General features: G+C 40.3%; 1 protein-coding gene across 2 annotated transcripts in view; it reads right to left on the reverse strand.

Moving 5' to 3' along the window:
• Positions 1-24172, reverse strand: part of LOC126481956 (sodium/potassium/calcium exchanger 3-like) — a 277761-nt gene that overhangs the window by 105681 nt on the left and 147908 nt on the right. For both annotated transcript variants that reach the window (XM_050105915.1, XM_050105914.1), the window contains one exon: positions 5957-6104. In XM_050105915.1, coding sequence (XP_049961872.1) covers positions 5957-6104 — 148 coding nt within the window. The remainder of the gene's footprint in view (positions 1-5956; positions 6105-24172) is intronic.

Here is a 24172-nt window from a genome sequence, read left to right on the forward strand (position 1 = left end):
CAGTGCGTTCAATAGCTGCCGGAAGGGCCTCCTCCACATTACGGACGTGACCCCCCGGCAAGCACACCGAGTGCACACTGGCATTCTTCCCCGACCTACCCGCTATTTTCCTGAGGGGCTCCATAACCCGCCTAACGTTGGAGCTCCCTATAACTAATAGGCCCGCCCTCTGTGACTGTTGGGACCTTGCCGGAGAATTGGCCACTGGCCCAACAGGCGAGGCATCCTGTGGTGGCTCGGAAACGATGTCATCACCACTAGGAAGCACCCCGTACCTGTTGGAAAGGGGTAAGGCAGCTGCCACGCGGCCAGATCCCACCTTCGCCTTTCGGCCAGGCACGCGCGAGCCCACCACTGTCCGCCATTCACCCTGGAGTGATGGCTGACCGGTAAGATGCTCACTGCCGGAAGACGCAGCGACATCAGGGGTTCCATGTGATTCCAAGGCCACCGAAGTAGGCATAGGTCTCACCACAGTTGCCCCAACGCCACTACGAGCCGACGCCTGCGCCTCGAGCTCGATGAGCCTAACAGACAAAGCCTCCACCTGCCCCCGAAGAGTGGCCAATTCTCCTTGCGTCCGCTCACAACAACCACAGTCCCTACACATGACTATGTTTATCCTACTCTATACGGTGACAAATTCCCAAGATAATTTTCTGATGAGCTACTCTGATAATCAAGAAACACTCACTGAAATACGAGACGCGAAAACTACGCTAGGTTTTCCCAGAAAAACTATTTAAAAGCTAAGCGCAGCAAATAAGTACAAAAACACTTTATACAAACAGTACTCGCTGCTGCTGGTGCTCTCGCTCTGGCTGTCACAAGACAACTGCCGATTCAAGTGACTAGTGGCTAACGGCCGCGAAACAAACAAAAGACGGTTTTAGGGCGCTTTCTGTTCTAAACGATCAAGAAAACACTAAGAAATCTAACACGAAAACTACGTAAAGTTTTATCAAGAACTGTTAGTTACTATGCAGAGCAGATAAACACAAATAGAATCCCTTCCTTAGTGGAAGGTCGTAAACAAAATGCAAAATAAACGCTTTATACAAACAGTACTCGCTGCTGCTGGTGCTCTCGCTCTGGCTTTTTTCCCCCTAAGGTAAGTCTTTCCGCTCCCGGGATTGGAATGACTCCTTACCCTCTCCTTTAAAACCCACTTCCTTTCGTCTTCCCCTCTCCTTCCCTCTTTCCTGATGAGGCAACAGTTTGTTGCGAAAGCTTGAATTTTGTGTGTATGTTTGTGTTTGTTTGTGTGTCTATCGACCTGCCAGCGCTTTTGTTCGGTAAGTCACCTCATCTTTGTTTTTAGATATATATTTCCTACGTGGAATATTTCCCTCTATTATATATATATATATCTAAAAAGAAAGATGATGAAACTTACCAAACAAAAGCGCTGGCAGGTCGATAGACACACAAACAAACACAAACATACACACAAAATTCTAGCTTTCGCAACCAATGGTTGCCTCGTCAGGAAAGAGGGAAGGAGAAGGAAAAACAAAAGGATATGGGTTTTAAGGGAGAGGGTAAGGAGTCATTCCAATCCCGGGAGCGGAAAGACTTACCTTAGGGGGAAAAAAGGACAGGTATACACTCGCACACACACACACATATCCATCCACACATACACAGACACAAGCAGACATTTGTCATATATATATATATATATATATATATATATATATATATATATATATATATATATATATATATATATATATATATATATATATATATATATATATAAAAAAAAAACAAAGATGAGGTGACTTACCAAATGAAAGTGCTGGCAGGTCAACAGACACACAAACATACACACAAAATTCAAGCTTTCGCAACAAACTGTTGCCTCATCAGGAAAGAGGGAAGGAGAGGGGAAGACGAAAGGAAGTGGGTTTTAAGGGAGAGGGTAAGGAGTCATTCCAATCCCGGGAGCGGAAAGACTTACCTTAGGGGGAAAAAAGGACAGGTATACACTCGCACACATGCACATATCCATCCACACATACAGACACAAGCAGACATATTTAAAGACAAAGAGTTTGGGCAGAGATGTCAGTCGAGGCAGAAGTGTAGAGGCAAAGAAGTTGTTGAAAGACAGGTGAGGTATGAGTGGCGGCAACTTGAAATTAGCGGAGATTGAGGCCTGGCGGATGACGAGAAGAGAGGATACACTGAAGGGCAAGTTCCCATCTCCGGAGCTCGGATAGGTTGGTGTTGGTGGGAAGTATCCAGATAACCCGGACGGTGTAACACTGTGCCAAGATGTGCTGGCTGTGCACCAAGGCATGTTTAGCCACAGGGTGATCCTCATTACCAACAAACACTGTCTGCCTGTGTCCATTCATGTGAATGGACAGTTTGTTGCTGGTCATTCCCACATAGAATGCATCACAGTGTAGGCAGGTCAGTTGGTAAATCACGTGAGTGCTTTCACACGTGGCTCTGCCTCTGATCGTGTACACCTTCCGGGTTACAGGACTGGAGTAGGTGGTGGTGGGAGGGTGCATGGGACAGGTTTTGCATCGGGGGCAGTTACAAGGATAGGAGCCAGAGGGTAGGGAAGGTGGTTTGGGGATTTCATAGGGATGAACTAACAGGTTATATAATTTTTCCCACGTGGAATGTTTCCTTCCATTATATATATATATATATATATATATATATATATATATATATATATATATATATATATATATATATATATATATATATATACCCCCCTTACTGTCATTTCTTGTTAACAATAATAGCTTATTCCCAGGAATAAGCAGCTTTCACTCAGTTAATACTCAGCAGAAATCAAACCTGCATTTGGATCGGACTTTCTTAACTCTTGTGCAGAAAGGTGTACAGTATACTGCTGCATCCATTTTCAATAAGCTACCATTTGCATTCAAAAACCTTGACAGTAATCCACACACTTTCAAACTGAAACTGAGGAGTTTCCTCATGGGTCACTCCTCCTATTCTGACGAGGAGTTCCTTGAAAACTTAAGCTGATTGTTGCTGTATTGTTGATTGCATTTATTTAAACTTATGGACTGACTTTTTTTGGGTTCATAAAATTTATTTTTATCTGTTATTACTTTTATGATGTAATTTCATGTACTGACACGTTCCATGATCTTGGAGATTTGCTCCTCAATTTGGTCCTACAGAACTTGATGTGTAAATAAATAAAATAAAAGGGGAGATCCAAAGAAGAGCAGCACAAATGATTACAGGTTCATTTAGTAAGTGCGAAAGTATCACAGAGATGCTCAGCCAACTGCAGTAGCAGACACTGCAAGGGAGGAGTTCTGATCAAGGCACACTTTATTGCTTAAAGTTTGAGAACATGTGTCCCTAGAAGAGGCAACCAATATTTTGCTTCCTCCTATGTACAACTCATGAAAAGATCTTGAACGTACAAGTACCCTCTGCCACAAACTGTAAGGTGGCTAGCAGAGTATAAATGTAGATGTAAGTGTACACACTGAACACTAAGACGTTGCTGAATAACATTCCACGTACACCTACAAAGTTAAAAGAAACTGAGCCTCATAAAACTGCTGATACATTATTTCATTCATTAAGTCACACATTTTGTGCTGTAGAGCCCTTCATGTCGGAGAAGTTTCAAGGATGTGGAACAAGTGAAACTATACATTAACTGGAGAAGCAGTCACTGCAAGGTACTTATGCGGTACAGTACACCACAGTCTTGTTAGATTCAGATCTTGTGATCATAAATGTAATTGGTAGCATTTCACTTTGCAAAATCCACTGCTTGGGAAACATGCTCTTCTGGATTAGTGCTGGAGTTATGTGTTTCTTTAAGAGCATTTCATGATAAAAAGCAATGTGCAGGTCAACCCCATTTTTATTTTTCTTCTATGACTGAGAAAGAAACCTCCTTAATAATACTTCTCATACAAAATAAACCTTACACATCACAGCAAAAAGAGTTTTTGAACTGTTGCTTTTAGTTATATAATAGTATCAGAAAAACAGTTATGTATGTAAACAAATGGCAGTCTTTAGTTTCAACATGGTCAAAAGTCAGTACAATGCATCTTGTCACAGTTGTTAATAAAACATAAATGTAAACTAAAAGTTATAGGAGAAGTCACTGTTGGCCACCTTCACAGGACTCTGGTACACAGGAGTACAGTAATAGGAAAACTAATCATACAAATGACAAACAATTCAAGCATATCATGAAATAGATGGATGCAATACATTTCACCAATGGTCAGTACAAATCATAAGTGAAAACTCATGGGATTTGGCAAGTTGTGAGCCATAAGAAAACAATTTGGATACTAGATGACCCTGTAGATTGCTACCTAGAGACAAATGCTGTATTAAACAAATGATTCTTGGTTGAAAACTGAAGATGGCTAGTGGCCAAAATACACCACAAAATAAATAAAATATTTGTGGTGAAGACAAACATGTAATTAAATTAACTTATATAGAAGCACATAAGTCCACTGCACTTCCTTCTCCATTTTTGCAATACACCGAGGAGGCAAAAGTCATGGAATGTCTTCTAATATTGTGTCGGACCTCCTTTTGCCTGATGTAGTACAGAAACTCGACATGGCATGGATGCAACAAGTTGCTGAAAGTCCCCTGCAGCAATATTGAGCCATCCTGCCTCTATAGCTGTCCACAATTGCTGTGCAGTCTGGGTGGCTAAATCATTTATTCAAATTGTCCAGAATGTTTTTCAAACCAATCATGAGGAATTGTGGCCCAGTGATGTGACGCATTGTCATCTGTAAGAATTACACATTTGCTTGGGAACATGGAAGTCCATGGATGGCTGTAAATGGACTCCAAGTAGCCAAACAGGACTATTTTCAGTCTATGATCAGTTTAGTTGGACCAGAGGACTCAGTCCATTCCACATAAACACACAGCCCCCAACATTATGGAGCCGCAACCAGCTTGCATAGTGACTTGTTGATCCATGAGGTCTGCACCACAATTGAACCCTACTGTCAGATCTTACCATCTGAAATCAGGACTCATCTGACCAGGTTGCAGCTTTCCAGTCATCTAGGGTCCAACCAATATGGTCACAAGCCCAAGAAAGGCACTGCAGATGATGTCCTGATGTTAGCAAAGCCACTTGTGTCAGTCATCTGCTGCCATAGCCCACTAATACTGCATTTTGCTGCACTGTCCTAACGAATGTGTTCACCATACTTCCCACATTGATTTCTGTGGTTATCTTGTGCAGTGTTGCTTGTTTATTAGCACTGACAAATCTACACAAACACTGCTGCTCTCTGTCGTCAAGTAAAGGCCACTGGCCACAGTGTTGTTCATGGTGAGAAGTAATACTTGAAATCTGCCATTCTTAGCACACTCTCGACACTGTGGATCTAGGAATATTCAATACCCTAACACTTTCCAAAATAGAATGTCCCATGCATCTGGCTCCAACTACCATTTCACATTCAAAGTCTGTTAATTCCCATCGTGCAGCCATAATCGTGTCAGAAACTTTTTCACATCAATCACCTGAGTACAAATATACAGCTCCGCCTTTGCACTGCCCTGTTATTCTTTGTGTATTCTATACTACTGCCATTTGCACATGGGCATATAACCACCCCATGACTTTTGTCACCTCAGCATATATTTCCAACCTTATTTTTAATGTGTCTGCTCTGCCCAATACATATCCTCTTTTCTTGTACATATCATGTTATGATGAATATTCTTTGTACATCAGGCTCTACAAAGAGATGCTGCTGCTATTGTATATATTACAAAATGTAGTACCATTCAATTGGTGTTATTATTTTCTCCTTACGGTAATGCAATCTGTGCGACGGTTGTATGCCAAACACATTTTAGGAGGAAAATATCAAAACTGTAACTTATATTGCCACAACAACAATAAAGAAGACAAGGATTATTTAAAAATGAATGTGCTCCTTACCTGACATGTATGAAAAATAAAAACAGACCATAAACAATGATTCATACCACCGAACATGACGATCAGCAAGAATTGCTGAAAGTGTGATGATTGAGAATGCATATGCTACAACTTCTCTTGTAATTGGCCATATATTGAGTTCAATTACCTGAAACAATTGATTGATTGATTGATTGATTTCTTTATTAATCCATGTAACAATTTACATTGTGTGGATTTCGTCAGCAAAATCATATACAACACAATATACCTACAATTATACACATAAAATCAGTATTTACACACATTTTTGAGGTATCTTAAATTAGTTTTATATCCTTATGTAATTTTCTTATAGTACTGTACAATTCTGGATTTCATATTATGATTATTTCCTCATGTATTACAATGCAGGCTACTTTAATTACACTACATGTTTTAATTCAGATAGTCCGTTACTGCGTAATAACTTTTATTTAATAAAAAATTTTTTAGTTTTGTTTTGAACTGTCCGGTTGTGTCAATATCTTTTATTTTTTGGGGTAATTTATTATATAATTTAATGGCATTGTACAACAAGCTCTGCTGAGTTTAAACTTTATTTTTCCTCTCTAGATGCAGATTGTATTGGTTTCTAGTTTCATAGCTGTGTACTAAAGAATTTTTCATATAGCAGTCAATATTTTTTTTACATACATAATACTTTGAAAAATGTATTCACAGAGGACAGTTAGGATTTCCAGCTTTTGGAAATGTTCAAGGCAGTGAGCCCTACTGCCACTCTTGGTTATTATACGAATTGCTCTTTTCTGTAATTTGAAAACTATTTGAATATTTTTACTGTTGACTCCCCAAAATATTATTCCATAGGTAATAACAGAGTGGATATAAGAAAAATATACAGATCTGACACATGTAGTATCACACACTGCAGTCAGAATTCTAAGAGCATAGCATGCTGTAGCGATTCTGTTACTAAGTATAGTGAATAGCATGAAAAATCTTAAAATGGAAACAAAACTGGAATTATTGCATTATTATTCTGTAATCAGTAATGCTGTACAAAGTAATGAACAGGTAGGTCAGAATAATGCCAGCAAGAAAGAAGTTCAAGGAGTGAGGAAGTAGTACTTCCCCTAACTCAGTTCTGTCCCTGCAGCTCCCAATGGGCAGTCCATCAAACTATTGCAATACCAGTAGATTTAATTGTAAGCTTTGTTGTGTTTCACTGTTTGCCATTTACCTTCTTTAGTGTTCCTTTATATTTTGTGTAATAAGAGTGCCAGAGAAGAAACTTCTCATGAAACATACACACAGTTACTGTATCAAACTTTTCAGCAAGAAACAAAAGAGAAAACAGTACCATTTCAGCAGAATAAAGTGAAACATTTGTTGAAATTGGAAAAAACACATTTTGATAGCTGCATACACAATACTAGTGTTAATGAATATTTTGTGCAACAGCTACTGATATCGTGTACACACAAATGGGGAATTTTACCAACATTATTCTGGAAGTATCAGTGCATCTAAAACGTTATACCACTTAAAGAGTCTACATTATTTGAATATCATCAAGGTAGTCACAACAATGTAATTATACCCATGAAAATGTTTTTAGAATGGGGCATACTGTTCAGCTCTGCAGTAAATCACAATGCATACTCAGCTCACTGCCACAACCCTATTGTGTACATTGTTCTCAGCAGCAGACAGTAGCTGGCAGTAGAGTCAGACACATAATCATCATCTACTTATTTAACCCTGCTCTCTCTACCTCTTTTTCTAATCCTCTGAATGGTCTGATGTGGCTAGCCATGGTTTCCTCTTGTGTGTCAATCACTTCATCTCACAGTAGCACTTAGACCCAACTTCCTCATTTGTTTGTTACATATATTCCAGTCTCTGTCTGTCTCCACAATTTTTGTCTTCATTGCTTTTTCTAATACCAAGGAAGTTATTCCCTGTTGCCTTATTATACCTCTTATCATCCTGATCTTATTCTAGCTCGTGTTTTACTTATTGATTCTGTAGAGAATTACCTCATTTATTATCAGTCCAACTAACATTGTCATAACAGTAATTAAAGCAAAATAAATTGAAATTGCATTTTTGTTAATTCTATGAGGGATAGATTCAGGGGCCTAATTGCATTTTTTTTTTTTTTCATTGTACTGTTTGTTACCTTTTCTTCACAAAAAGTGAGTACCTACTCCATCTTGAAATATAATTCTCTACTACTGGTGACCATAATAAGGCTACACATTGGCTCTCTCTGGGTCAAATACCACCACTTGGCTTTGAAGGAATTTGTAAAACCACTGTTGTGTGGTTACCTGAACCCAGATTTGTATGTAATTACATATTTTTTCTGTTTGTCTTATGGATGTGAAAAGTGTAAATGTTGGTGAATTAAGTTGTGAGCGCTAATATATTTCATTTTATCATTACATATTTCACCATAATTACATATTTTAAATATATATTTCATAGATTTACATATTATTGCTTTTTTTATCTTTATTCATATTTAAACACACCCTCAGCAGGCCATGCATTACAAAAATATCCAAATCTGACCTACCATAAAAGTTGAAGACAGCAAAAATTACATTCTACTGCTATAAAATATGGTTAATTACACTTTTGATTTGGGTTGCAATAGAAATGCTTGTGCATAATTTACAAAGATTCGAAATGTTTGGTCTCAAAAATAAAGCAGACATAATAATAAAATTATGTGTAATATAATACTAGACATTAGCTTGTTTAGTTAAGAGCTTTACACTCTTTTGAGATTGGCAATGGCACAAAGAAAAGACTAGTGGCCCAATGTTTTCTGGTTACTAGTGACTTCCCCTCATATTGTGTCAGACCTCATTTTGCCTGGTGCAGTGCAGCAACTTAACACGGCATGGCCTCAACAAGTCACCACAGGTCCCCTGCAGAAATATTGAGCCACGCTGCCTGTATGGTCGTCCATAATTGTGAAGATGGTGATAGTGCAGGATTTTGTGCAATAAGTGACCTCTTGATTATATCCCACGAATTTTTTATGAGTAACAAAATCATTTGCTCAGATTGTCCACAATGTTCTCCAAATCAATCATGAACAATTTTGGTCTGGTGACAAAAATTCCATCATTGTTTGGGAACATGAAGTCCATGAATGGCTGCAAATGATCTCCAAGCAGCTGAACATAAACATTTCCAGTCAATAATCGGTTCAGTTGTAGTAGAGGACCCAGTCCATTCCATGTAAACACAGCCCTCACCACCACGGAGCCACAACCAACATGGGTCCATGGCATCGTGGGATCTGGGCCACACTCAAACCCTATCATCAGTTCATACCAACTGAAATCAGGACTCATCTGACCAGGCCTCTGTTTTCCAGTCATCTAGGGCCCAACCCATATAGTCATGAGCCCACGAGAGGCACTGCAGGTGATGATATGCTGTTAGCAAAAGGCTCTTGCGGCTGTCATCTGCTGCCATAGCCCATTAAGGCCACAGTTCCCCACAATGTCCTAATGGATGCACTTGTTGTACATCCCACATTGATTTCTGCAATTATTTCCAGCAGTGTTGCTTGTCTGTTACCACTGACAACTCCACACAAATGCCGCTGCTTTTGGACATTAAGTGAAGACCATTGGCCACTTCATTGTCCTTGGTGAGAGGTAATGCCTGAAATGTGGTATTTTCAGCAGACTCTTGACACTGTGAATCTCTGAATATTGAATTCCATAATGATCTCTTTTTTCCCGAGGGCATGCAGCTTTACTGTATGATTAAATGATGATGACGTCCTCTTGGGTAAAATATTCTGGAGGTAAAATAGTCCCCCATTTGGATCTCCAGGCGGGGACTACTCAAGAGGATGTCGTTATCAGGAGAAAGAAAACTGGCGTTCTACGCATCGGAGCGTGAAATGTCAGATCACTTAATCGGGCAGGTATGTTAGAAAATTTAAAAAGGGAAATGGATAGGTTAAAGTTAGATATAGTGGGAATTAGTGAAGTTCGGTGGCAGGAGGAACAAGACTTCTGGTCAGGTGACTACAGGGTTATAAACACAAAATCAAATAGGGGTAATGCAGGAGTAGGTTTATTAATGAATAGGAAAATACGAATGCGGGTAAGCTACAACAAACAGCATAGTGAACACATTATTGTGGCCAAGATAGGTACGAAGCCCACACCTACTACAGTAGTACAAGTTTATATGCCAACTAGCTCTGCAGATGACAAAGAAATTGAAGAAATGAATGATGAAATCAAAGAAATTATTCAGATAGTGAAGGGTGACGAAAATTTAATAGTCATGGGTGACTGGAATTCGGTAGTAGGAAAAGGGAGAGAAGGAAACGTAGTAGGTGAATATGGATTGCAGCTAATAAATGAAAGAGGAAGCGGCCTGGTAGAATTTTGCTCAGAGCACAACTTAATCATAGCTAACACTTGGTTTACGAATCACGAAAGAAGGTTGTATACATGGAAGAACCCTGGAGATACTAAAAGGTATCAGATAGATCATATAATGGTAAGACAGAGATTTAGGAACCAGCTTTTAAATTGTAAGACATTTCCAGGGGCAGATGTGGACCCTGACCACAATCTATTGTTTATGACCTGTAGATTAAAACTGAAGAAACTGCAAAAAGGTGGGAATTTAAGGAGATGGGACCTGGATAAACTGAAAGAACCAGAGGTTGTACAGAGTTTCAGGGAGAGCATACGGGAACAATTGACAGGAATGGGGGAAAGAAATACAGTAGAAGAAGAATGGGTAGCTTTGAGGGATGAAGTAGTGGAGGCAGCAGAGGATCAAGTGGGTAAAAAGACGAGGGGTAGTAGAAATCCTTGGGTAACAGAAGAAATATTGAATTTAATTGATGAAAGGAGAAAATATAAAAATGCAGTAAATGAAGGAGGCAAATAGGAATACAAACGTCTCAAAAATGAGATCGACAGGAAGTGCAAAATGGCTAAGCAGGGATGGCTAGAGGACAAATGTAAGGATGTAGAGGCTTATCTCACTAGGGGTAAGATACATACTGCCTGCAGGAAAATTGAAGAGACCTTTGGAGATAAGAGAACCACTTGTATGAACATCAAGAGCTCAGATGGAAACCCAGTTCAAAGCAAAGAAGGGAAAGCAGAAAGATGGAAGGAGTATATAGAGGGTCTGTACAAGGGCAATGTACTTGAGGACAATATTATGGAAATGGAAGAGGATGTAGATGAAGATGAAAGGGGAGATACAATACTGCATGTAGAGTTTGACAGAGCACTGAAAGACCTGAGTCGAAACAAGGCCCCGGGAGTAGACAACATTCCATTGGAACTACTGACAGCCTTGGGAGAGCCAGTCCTGACAAAACTCTACCATCTGGTGAGGCGAAATACCCTCAGACTTCAAGAAGAATATAATAATTCCAACCCCAAAGAAAGCAGGTGTTGACAGATGTGAAAATTACCGAACTATCAGTTTAATAAGTCACGGCTGCAAAATGCTAACACGAATTCTTTACAGACGAATGGAAAAACTAGTAGAAGCCGACCTCGGGGAAGATCAGTTTGGATTCCGTAGAAATACTGGAGCACGTGAAGCAATACTGACCTTACGACTTATCTTAGAAGCTAGATTAAGGAAAGGCAAACCTACATATCTAGCATTTGTAGACTTAGAGAAAGCTTTTGACAATGTTGACTGGAATACTCACTTTCAAATTCTAAAGGTGGCAGGGGTAAAATACAGGGAGCGAAAGGCTATTTACAATTTGTAGAGAAACCAGATGGCAGTTATAAGAGTCGAGGGACATGAAAGGGAAGCAGTTGTTGGGAAGGGAGTAAGACAGAGTTGTAGCCTCTCCCCAATGTTATTCAATCTGTATATTGAGCAAGCAGTAAAGGAAACAAAAGAAAAATTCAGAGTAGGTATTAAAATCCATGGAGAAGAAATAAAAACTTTGAGGTTCACCGATGACATTGTAATTCTGTCAGAGACAGCAAAGGACTTGGAAGAGCAGTTGAATGGAATGGATAGTGTCTTGAAAGGAGGATGTAAGATGAACATCAACCAAAGCGAAACGAGGATAATGGAATGTAGTCGAATTAAGTCGGGTGATGCTGAGGGAATTAGATTAGGAAATGAGACACTTAAAGTAGTAAAGGACTTTTGCTATTTGGGGAGCAAAATAACTGATGTTGGTCGAAGTAGGGAGGATATAAAATGCAGTCTGGCAATGGCAAGGAAAGCGTTTCTGAAGAAGAGAAATTTGTTAACATCAAGTATAGATTTAAGTGTCAGGAATTCATTTCTGAAAGTATTTGTATGGAGTGTAGCCATGTATGGAAGTGAAACATGGACGTTAAATAGTTTGGACAAGAAGAGAATAGAAGCTTTTGAAATGTGCTGCTACAGAAGAATGCTGAAGATTAGATGGGTATATCACATAACTAATGAGGTGGTACTGAATAGGATTGGGGAGAAGAAAAGTTTGTGGCGCAACTTGACGAGAAGAACGGATCGGTTGGTAGGACATGTTCTGAGGCATCAAGGGATCACCAATTTAGTATTGGAGGGCAGCGTGGAGGGTAATAATCGTAGAGGGAGACCAAGAGATGAATACACTAATCAGATTCAGAAGGATGTAGGCTGCAGTAGGTACTTGGAGATGAAGAAGCTTGCACAGGATAGAGTAGCATGGAGAGCTGCATCAAACCAGTCTCAGGACTGAAGACCACAACAACAACAACAACAATGATCTCTGAAATGGAATACCCCCCTCCTCCCCTCCCCTCCCCATGCATCTATGTCTAACTACCATCCCACGTTCAAAGTCGGTTAATTCCCATCATGCAGTAATAATCACAATGGAAACCTTTTTACATGAATCATATGAGTACAAATGGCAGCTTTAATGATGCACTGCTCCTTTATACATTATGTACACAATACTACACACAAATTTGGTTTCATATTAATGCATTAGCATATTTACCAAGTTTCAATACTATGCAATAATTATATCCCATACTGGACCTCTGTGAGTAGCTGCACATTAATTACAATCACATGGCATCAGATAGTGTAGTTCAGTACACAAGTTCATGGCTTGTAAAAATTTTTGACTGAGAAATGGGCAGTTTGAGCAATATGTGATATAAGTTCATGAACTTCTTGTCTGTCACTGCCCAGGAGCCTGGGAATTCTGACACTGGTTTCTCGGTATGCATTCTCTTTAATGTCATTTGTTTTCAACAATATGAGCTTATTTCAAAGAATTAGCAGCTTACACTCAGTTAATACTAGGCAAAAATCCATTCTGGATTTGGATCACATATTCTTGACTCTTGTGCAGAAAGGTGTGCAGTGTTCTGCTCCATTCATTTTCAATAGGCTACCACAAGAATTAAAAAATCTTAGCTGTAATCCTCACACTTTCAAATCTAACCTGATGGATCTTCTCGTGGCTAACTTTTTGCTTTATTCTGTTGGGGAGATCCTGGCAGGCATTTAAGCTAATTCTTGTGGTATATCATTGACTTAGCTAATAAATACCCAACAGATTGTTTGCATAGGATTGATGAAAAAAAATCCTATTATTAATTTTTTTGGCATTAATTTCATGCACTGACTCATTCTGTGACCATGCCGATTTGCTCCTCAGTTTTGTCCTATGGAATTAAACATGAAAAATAAAGTATAAAACAGGACTAAACTTCAGCAGATGGAACTCGTCTGCTTGTATGGTTTGATTGTGGTGATTCCCATATGAAATGGTAGCTCTATCATGGTTTCAGCTTTTACAATTTTTGCCATCTGGATATCCTCCCATCCCTCTCACACACCACCTTCAACTCTAGATTTTCTGAACTGTCCAACTGGGAAATCTCCTTTCTTTCTTTCTTTTTTTGAACTATTTGCACAAATGTTCAGCTGTCATCAGAGCAGTGTCTGCTAAGGTTCAACTGGGACCATTGATTAGTATATTTGTGTCATTGGTAAACATTACGGTTCTTCAAATGTCTTTTTTAAATAATTGACGAAGGTTAAAAACAAAAGTGGGTCCGGTACTGACCCTTCTTGAACTCCAAATTTATGTCCTCCCACTCCTAGGTTCATTTCATGACTGTGATGTACTCTATTAGTCCCTTCTTTTGAGGAGGTTAAATTTGATCCATGGGACAGGGATGCCACTAATGCCATAACACTTAATTCATCAGGTAGAATTTTCCAATCCACACAATCAAAGCCTTTGACAAGGTCACAGAATATACCGACAAGATTATTTTCTTGTTTAGCTGTGTTAGCACTTCACTTGTGAGGTCTTTTAGTGCCTTTTTCTGGAGAGCCCTTTACGAAAGCCGAACTGAGAAGCAGTTGATACGTACAGCTGGTTTAAATGAGTAAGTACTTCATGATTATCCACTTTCTCAACCAGTCCTTTAATCCATAACAATTACAGCAATGGGGCCAGAGCTGGTGAGGTGGTCAATGGCCCTGTGATGTAGGTGGCCTCAGCTGGTGCATTGTGCCAGAGTCAGCAGTGGCCCACCAGAAGGACAGCGCAGTGAGTGTTCCACGGGGTGAAGGTAACAGCTGGTGAGATGCTGTGGTCAGCACAGTAGCAGAGGCACTGACATGGGCAGCAGTGACAAGCTGAAGTGGGCACCATAAAGTGGCCACAGCTGCTGGTCCACTTCCGCAGCTCAGCAGCAAGCACACCAGGGTAGGCGGTGTCAAGTCGCAGCATCTAGCACGGCCGATGACAGTGGTATGCGGCCACTTTGGGTGACAGGGCAGTGACGGTGTTTGCTCTTGTGAGGTGGTGATGGCTGGGCAGCTAGATGGCGCAAGCTAAAATGAAGACCAAGTAGGTGACCAGCAGCAGATGACAGTCATCCAGGCCGAGATTACATCATTCAGACTCAGATCAGGCAGTGGTCCACAGTTACTGCCGCCACAGTCGGATAACGGCAGCCGCTCAGTGCATCTCGGTGCGTAGAATGGCGTGGACCACTCGTTGGCTAGTGACTGGTGATGACTGAGAATGAGTGCCTAAATCTGGCAGTGTGATAGCTGGATTTCTTTCATTCCTTCAACAATAGCAGTTCTGCCTCACAGCCGAGGTGCGAGGCCCAGACACTGAGCGAGCATTACATCGTGCGCCAGTTCTTCTGTCACATCAGCAATTTTGCAGTCCTGGTGGTAGTGCAAAGGTGTTGTAACTTCTGCTTCCAGAAGCCACGTTTGGAGACTTCTGCACTATCAGTTTGCTGAATACTGGTTCTTCTATGCTGATTACATGCTCTTGTGTCGTAGCACCTACTTACAGAGGTGGGCTGTCATGGCCTCTTTATGACATTGTTTCACTGAGTCATCACAAGAACTGCCTGCTTTACCAAGTGGAACCACAGCGCAACACTACAGTCATTGATTGATTACAAAAGTAGCTTCAGAGTGATTCTATCAAGTCAGCACAAGATTTTACAAACAATGAAAAGTTCAGGATGGAATAACGACAATGTTGTGGAAAGGATAGATTGCTGCTCATCATATAGAAAATGCGCTGAGTCACAGATAGGCACAATGAAGAGATTGCTTTGTGTTTAAGCTATCAGTCAAAAGGCCTTCTTCCAAAATGGAAAACACATACACATTTACACAACTCATGCACAAATCACCACTGTATCCTACCACAATGGCTGGAGGCAGTGGTCATGTGTGTGTGAGCTGTGTGTCTGTTTTCTATTTTGGAAGAAGACCTTTTGGGCAAAAGCTTAGATATATAACAGTCTTTTTATAGTACCTATCTGTGACTCATTGCCTTCTCTTCTGGTGAGTGTAAACTACAATTCTTATTATATTGTTGTGAGCATAAGATTTTAATATTCAACTAGAAACATTATTATAGCCAGGAGAATTACTACTTTTTACTGATCTGGAGAAGTTTACGGTTGTACGAGGGTCGAACAAAAAGTAATGCCTCTACCTTTGTTAACTGGGTTTGGATGGGAATATTTTAATAAATCAAATGCACAAATAATCCTTAGAATATGATCTTTAATTACCAATATTCACTTTTCCACATAATCACCGGCCAATTGGGTACATTTCTGCCAATAATGAACAAGTTTTCTGAAGAAGTTGACACACTGATTCCGCAACCACAGTCTCACAGAGTCACAGTTGAATGGAGAAAGGTGTCACCTTCATTCTCGTAATGTGAGAGGTGCTCCTGGAAAATTTCAAATCTGTGGGCTCTCAGGAGTCAGCATCCGGGGTACCCATCGTGCACAGATCTTCCAATAGCCAAGCAAAGCAATAATGTGACCCATATGTTCTTGTGAAATGCTGATTGTACTTGCAGTTTCTCTTTGAGTGATACGACAATCATCCTGAATCAATCTGCCAACATTTTGCTTGAGAAACTTGGTGGTTGCTGCAACACGATGTCCAACGCTGTTTGTTACGCAGGTCAGACGTTCCCTCCTCAACATCTTTAAACTTACTCACCCAATGACACACAGTGCTCACATCAACAGACTCACCATAAACTGCTTTTATTCTCTGATGAATCTCCTTTGGGGTGACACCTTCTGCTGTCAAGAATTCAATGACTGCACATTGCTTAAATCACATTGACTGACTTCCTGCGCAGGGTCCCATACTTTACACTGTAACAACACAACCATTCAATGCTAAGGCTTACTGCCAACTGGAGCTTTAGACAAGAGGCTACAGTACAAGCCAGTACCTGCCACAACCCAATGCTGCCAACTGTTTAAGAGTTACGAAGGTGGAGGCATTATTTTTCAGTCAACCCTCATATTTTACAAACTAACGTCTGTTAGTGGTGCATACAGTGTCGGATTGTTTGTTACTGGGTGCAGTGTTCACCCATTTTGACAATCTCCTGGAAAATGATCAGGATAGTGTGTATTATATTATAGTGTGTATTATATTCAAATGTTTTAGGTTTTTTGTGTTATTCTTTCTGAGATGTTACATACCCACAAGAATCATCTCATTTTTGGGTCTATAGAATGAAAAGATTAATCTAATGTGGCTGGAAGTATGAGAAGGTATCCTTGTTTTCAGTGACCAATGATGAGATGAAGGTGCCTCTGTTTTTGGCAGAGCTATTTTCTGGGATCTCAGTTCTTCTTTTTCTCCCTTGTTTTATAATCTGCCCTTGACCCTATTAAAACTGTGTCCACGAAATAGCTATGCCTCAATACATTACAAAAAAGAGGGTTAAGAATTGTAAATGTACTAAACTATGAAGATTCATGCTGTGAAGTTTTCATATAACACAAATACTTCACCATCAATTCTTTCCTCTTCGATAAATTAATTACTTTTTTTACTCACAGAAAGCTGAAGTTGTGGTAGAATATCTCTGGAACTAAATGATTGACAAAAAAGATAATTTTTTTTTGTAACTTAATAATTTTACGTATTTTCCTAGGAGTTTTTAATGTGTGTTCATTTCTCAGAGCTATAACGATTTTTGAAGTGATAAAAATAAAGAAAACAAAGTTACAGAATCTTTTAATTGATTGTGAAGTGTAGTACCCACAAGTGTGACCATGAATGGTTCAGAATGGTTCAAATGGCTCTGAGCACTATGCCACTTAACATCGGAGGTCATCAGTCCCCTAGAACTTAGAACTACTTAAACCTAACTAACCTAAGGACATCACACACATCCATGCCCGAGGCAGGATTCGAACCTGCGACCATAGCAGTCGCACGGTTCCGGATTGAAGCGCCTAGAACTGCTCGTCCACTGCGGCCATGAATATGGTAGAAGATAAATAAATTTAAAACAGAACAATTTGCCTAATGGGGCAGACTCTACCCGTGTGGAATGCATATCAGCAGTGGTGGATGACCATCTGTCTGTTCCACAAACAAGGTTAATGTCCGAGCAAATCATGGACATTTCACCAATGGACTGCACCACTTCTTCTGTTTCACATAGTAAATTTGTTGTGTTGCTGTATATGTCAGAGCAGCTGTAGCTATGGTTCTGACACCTCAAGCTTTCTTTCAAAGCCTACAGAATTGTGGACGATACCATTCACTTGGTGATCACCATGGGTTACACTAGACTCACAAACATTATTGTTGCTAACAGACATGGTGCGCAATACCCCTACCTCCAGAAAGTAAATATACACACATCAAAACCAGTGTACTCCAATGAGAGTGCAACATGGTGGACATCACATTCAGCAAGTGCTGCAAAGAGAAATGATAGGAGGAAGATCCCATCAGTCTTCTGGCAACAACTACGATTGCTAATTTCTGAATCTGAGATTTCTCATGCTACAGTTAGGCAAGTCTGGATTGGCCAGTTGCCTTTTATGGTCAAGAGTGCACTGGTTTCTGGTGCCTCCTCTTCAATCAACTTGCAGCTACTGACCACACACCAGCTTTATCATGCACTTGTGCTATCAGACTTGAGAGGAGTTTCACAAATTGGACAGCACAGTGTAGGGAGTACAGATGCAGATGTTGAGAATAAAGATTAACAACTCCCACTAGAGGGGCAGGGGAGTGCACTACGATGCAACTTCAATGCTCTCCAGTGGCAAATCCATGCAGTTCCAAACATTTCCACTGGCACAAACCTGAAAGATGACACAGAACAGAAGTTGAAGGCAGCCAACTGGGGAAACTGTGTTGGTATCATGTACGCTTTGAGCAGCTGGTACATATATGTAATCAGCCAGATGTTTACCCAAACAGGTGCAGCAACTGTACTTAAGCACAGCCAGTCACTCCCATGGACAGTGCCTACATAATCTGGCATGTGATGACAGTGCTCCATTAAGCCATAACCATATGGCACCTAGCATTGGTGGAGTATCTGTCTTGAGGTGGACTAGCAAGCATTTTGAAATTCACAGTATCTCCGTGTCACAACAACTTTTTGTCAAAGACAGATACAACAGTCTTGTATTTTGCTGACACAAGCTTGGATGTCAATGTCCTTCCAGTAGTAACAATCAATCATTTTTCCATACAACTGTGGCTAATGGGAGCAATAAATTGAAGATTCCTACATATGGCAACAGAGAGGCAACTGAGTCTTGGTTTTTCATGAAAATTAATATGCACTTGCCTGATTGCTGACATTACTCAACCCATTCTCAGAGCTGATTTCCTTTACTATTATCATGTCACAGCATCTATATGAGGTGCTAAATTGCGGATGGACACTGAATTGGTACACGGACATTTGAGGATGCTGAAAAATGCTGCAGTTTCAACAACTACCACAACACAATTTCAGATATGTCACAATGGTATTCACCATATACCTATATCGGGGCTGCGAGTAGCTTATAAGGCACATTGGTTAACCCCTGATAAATATATAGCTGCAAAGAAGGAATTTGAGATTTAATTGCAATGGAGATTATAAGACATTCTGACAGCCCTTGGGCAGCACCTCTCCATCCAGCAAGGAAGAAAAATTGGTCATGGCATCCTTGTGGAGATTATAATGCCTTGAATGCACATATCACACCAGATCACTATAAAATTCAACAGTTGCATAGTGGGAGGCTCCAAGGGTTCAGCATTACTGATTTTCAGAAGGTATATCATCAGATTCCAGTAGCACCAAAAGATGTCAAAAAGACTATAGTTGTCACATCTTTTAGCCTATCGGAATATGTGTGAATGCCATTTGGTCTTAAGAATGACAGGCAGACATGGTAACAGCTCATCAAGGAGGTCCTATAGAGCCTGAACTTCTGTTTTGCATATCTGGAATAAGTATTAATTTTTTCTACTTCTGTTTTTTGGTGCAAAATCCACTTACAGACAATTTTTGGAAAGCTTGCTGAATATGGATTGCAGATAAACAAAGAAAAATGTGTCTTTCACAAAGAAGAAGTGGATTTTTTTAGGACATCAAATCTAAAGTAGACTCAGTCTGTACCACTTCCAGAAACATATAAACAGTTACCGCAGTTCTTGGTACTGGCCAGTTTTTACAGACATCATCTGCCACAGGCACTACCCACAGAAGTGCTTTGAGGCAGCAATTCCTGGCGACAGCGAACTATTGTATGGGCTCTGCAGACGTTAACTGTGTTTCACAAAGTTAAATCATCCTTGCAAGACGTGGTACTTCCCATATCTTCAGTGCTGCTAACAGTGGTCTTTGACACTAATAAAACTGCTATGGAGGCAGTGCTACAGCAGAAGATAAATGGATCATGGCAGCCACTCGATTGTTTCGTCTCAGAATTTGTCTGAGGCACAGGCAAAGTGAACTGCCTATGACCAGGAATTTCTGGCAGTCTGTGAAGCAATCAAGCTTCTGAACACAAGCTGGAGTGTGATACTTCACTGTTTTCACAGATCATAAATTTGTTTCCTTGGCATCTAATGCAACTCCTTCTCTCCTCAACAGTTTCACCATCTAGAGTTTGTGGTTCAATTCACAACCGATATTCATCACTTGAGAGGAAAGGGCAATATGGTTGTCGACTATTTCTCCAGAAACAATGCACTCTCAGCAAATGTGCATCTAATGCAACTGGCTGCAGCAAAGGAAACACATGAAAGACTTCAGAAATTCTGGACGGTACAAATGATGGGGATGCAGTTAAAACAACTACCAGTGGGCAACTTTCTCATTTGGTGAGACAAGTCTCGGAGCTGACCTCGTCCCTTCGTGCTTGCAAGTTGTACAAGACAAAAGTTTGATGCAGTTCATGGATAGCACATTCAGGGGTCGAGCAAGTGCAACCATTGGCATGGTGGCAGAGAGATACATATGGCCAGGGGTACGACAAGATTGCCACTTACTGGTTAAAATATTGGTTCTTTTTTGGAGCTGACGGATCATTTTTCACATGTGCACATAGACCTGATAGGGGTACCACCGATGCAAGAATCCAGATGGATTCTCAGGGCTATTGACAGATCTACCTGAAGGGCTGAGGCTGCTCCTATCATGTACATTGTGGGTGAAACAATTGCAAGAGCATTCTTGACTATGTGGATATCAAAGTTAGGGTGCTTTACAGATGTTGTGATGCCATGGCTAATAATGAGATATAATTTTTTCCCCTTTCTTTTACTACCTTGTACTCCATAGATATATTTCTGATCATGTAGAATATTTTTCATTTGGTTCTATAGTGAAGAACATGAAGTGTGTATGACTATGTTTACTGCGCTATCTTCTATACGTGTGCCTTATGTAAAGACTTGAATTTTTTTCTGATTATCTTTCAAATACTTTTATTAAATGTATTGTGTGAAACAGAAGTGCAATAGGTAGAAGTGTTGTAAGAACTGTGGAGCGAGAGAGGTACCAATAGTTGTTGGGTAGAACAGGGAGTCAGTCCGTGAGCAGTTGGCGTGAAAGGTTTGCGGTATAGAAGCAAGTACTGTGTGTAGCAATGATGTGCATTTAGTGCGATACTTATACCAGAATTTTTTGTGTTAGACCAGTTTGGAATTTGACTTTATGATGGATATTCTAAACGGACGTTGTACTACGCAAACGCTGTTGGTTTTTGCAGAACGAAGTCTCTGGCAGTGAACAGACAGTATTATCATTGGTTTAGGATTGAGCTGCATTACATAAACTGTGAATTTAATATTGTCACAGAAGAAGCTGAGTAGCACAGTTGCTATAATCTAGTGGTTATGATACTAGACTGTTGCATGGAGGGTCATGAGTTCAAAACTCACCTGACCTGTAAAATTTTAATTTCTATATTCGGTTCGAGTACATTCTGGAAGTATCCACAAATGGCAAGAATCATTGTACTGGAATGTTCTGTAGCTGTATATATAGCGTATGTGTTCTAGTATGTGCAAGTGCTAAATAAACCTTCATTAAGTAAAGTTAGTGTTTGTCATTCAACTAATTAAACCTTCTTCTACATGACAATATTACTCATTTTCTTGTCTAAGATATATGAAGTGTGTTAAAACACTGACTGCCAATGTGGACACTGTGACCTGTGTTGCTACGTAAGTGACCATTTTCGCGAGAACAGTGTTATTATGAACCATGAATATTAACAGTAGATGGACTGTCTAACTTCACAATTGCCAAGTCATAGCCAATGGAGTGTTAATTTAGACACATCCTGTGGACTGTGCCAAACTATTGTGTGTGAAAGTTGCAGTTGAACTATAATGTGACCTTCAGGTGCTGCATAAGCAGTTACTTCGTTTTGGCCTGTGACAAATGGATGCTACGCCACTTTTTGCCACTGCCAGTCAAAACAGGATGTAAGGAAAGAGGATATTTTAATGCCAAGGACACGACTGGATGAACTTATAGGATTCATATCAGCAACTTCAAGCTGCTTCTACTGCCATTGCCACATCAAGCTGACCCAGAAAAGATAAGAATCAAAAACATTCCTCTCTTCAAGAAACACAATTGCACCCAACGTAATTGCTTTATGCTTTGTAATAGACTATCTCTTAATGTTTCTCTCTGTAAAATAAAAGTAGTGTATTGTAAAGACTGTTCACCTTCAGTGATTGTTGACCCCACCACTAACAGGAGTTATTGCCATTATTTATTTGTTTTTGGTTTTCAGTGTATTTGTAATAGTCATTGCATGCATTGTATGTGTCTTTTGGAAGGGTGTGCTTTGATGTGTATGTACAGTTATTTGGACAAGAGAATGTATGTGTTGCACTGCGAAATGTGGCCAAAGTGTAAGTTGGGCAGTGTGTAAGTTGAGCCATCTGCCATTGAAGTTATTTACACCAACCAATTACAAAGAAGTAGCTTATTTGCCATTGGTTCAAGTTAGTGTATGGGAGAGAACTTTGAATCTGACAGTTGTCAATATACATGCTACTTAATGTCATATTCCCATTCATTCATGTTTATATGCAAATTTATCTGGGTTTAACTGTTACTGATAAGCAAAATTACAGTACACTGTGTCCTTATTTATGAAATTAGCTTCATATTGTTTTACTGTTTTCCACTATCAAAGGAGTTTATTCTCAGGATTTTAACAGGATAGGGAAACTTCTCATGTAGAGGTGTGCTTTTGAAGTTTCCAGAAGTAAACCGGGTTCATAGGGTTTACACAATATTAATTTATTTTATGCGGGTTTTCTTTAAACATTTTCTGATTACAAATTCATGGTCATAGTAAATCTCCAGGAACAATTTTCTTCGCAATGTGTCAGCAGACCAGGGCCACCAGTTTGATTCAGCCCTGTTCAACAAGCTGGCCACACTATGCGGGTTCATTCGTCATCATTTCACCGGATACCAGCCAGCCAACAACTGCAGTCAGATCATCTCTGGCTGAATCAACATCTATGCCAGCAGCCTCGAATACTACTGCATGAACAGCATTGATGGAGCCAACTGCCACAGGTGTACACGTACTTCAGGACCTCCTATGTCCAACAGAGACCTGTGTGCAACAGCACCAAAACCATTTCGCAGATGGACAGGCAGAACAATTCAACATTACTACCCCCATATATAAGAAGCTATGTTCACAGGAGGGGGGAAAGTGGGGGGCTGTGTGGTGACATATCAGGAGAGCAAGTAGTGTGATAGAATAGACCCAGACCTAGATGATGGTCAAAAAAGAGCATGGTTTTTGTTGTTCTGTAACTGACCGAATAGCAGAGATGCCAAGTCGCAGATAGAAACAACAAAATGACTACCAGAAAGTATGCTTTCTGCCAACAAGGCCTTTCTCAAAAATAGCCAACATACACACACATGCTCACTCAAACACAGCTCCCACACACCAGACCACAGTCTCCGGCACCTGAAGCCAGACTGGGAGCAGCAGTGCATGATGGGAGAGGCTGGGGTAGGTATGGGGAGGAATAGCAGGGTAGGGGTGGGGGACAGTAATGTGCTGCTAGTGGGAGCATGCAGGGATAAGGTGGAGAAATGGTAGGGCAGCTAGGTGCAGCTGGGAAGTTAGACGGAGGGCAAGGGAGAGAGAGGGTAGTGGAAAAGGAGAGAAGTAAAAAGTCTGAGTGTGTTGGTGGAATAGAGAGCTGTGTCGTGCTGGAATGGGAACAGGGAAGGGGCCAGATGTGTAAGGACAATGACACTAACGAAGGCTAAGGCCATGAGGGTTAAGGGAACACAGGATACATTGCAGAGAGAGTTCCCACCAGTACAGTTTAGAAAAGTGGGTGTTGGTGGGAAGTATCCAGATGGCATGGGCTGTGAAGCAGTCATTG

This window comes from Schistocerca serialis, chromosome 5 (genome assembly GCF_023864345.2).
Source record: "Schistocerca serialis cubense isolate TAMUIC-IGC-003099 chromosome 5, iqSchSeri2.2, whole genome shotgun sequence".
Lineage (NCBI taxonomy): Eukaryota > Metazoa > Arthropoda > Insecta > Orthoptera > Acrididae > Schistocerca > Schistocerca serialis.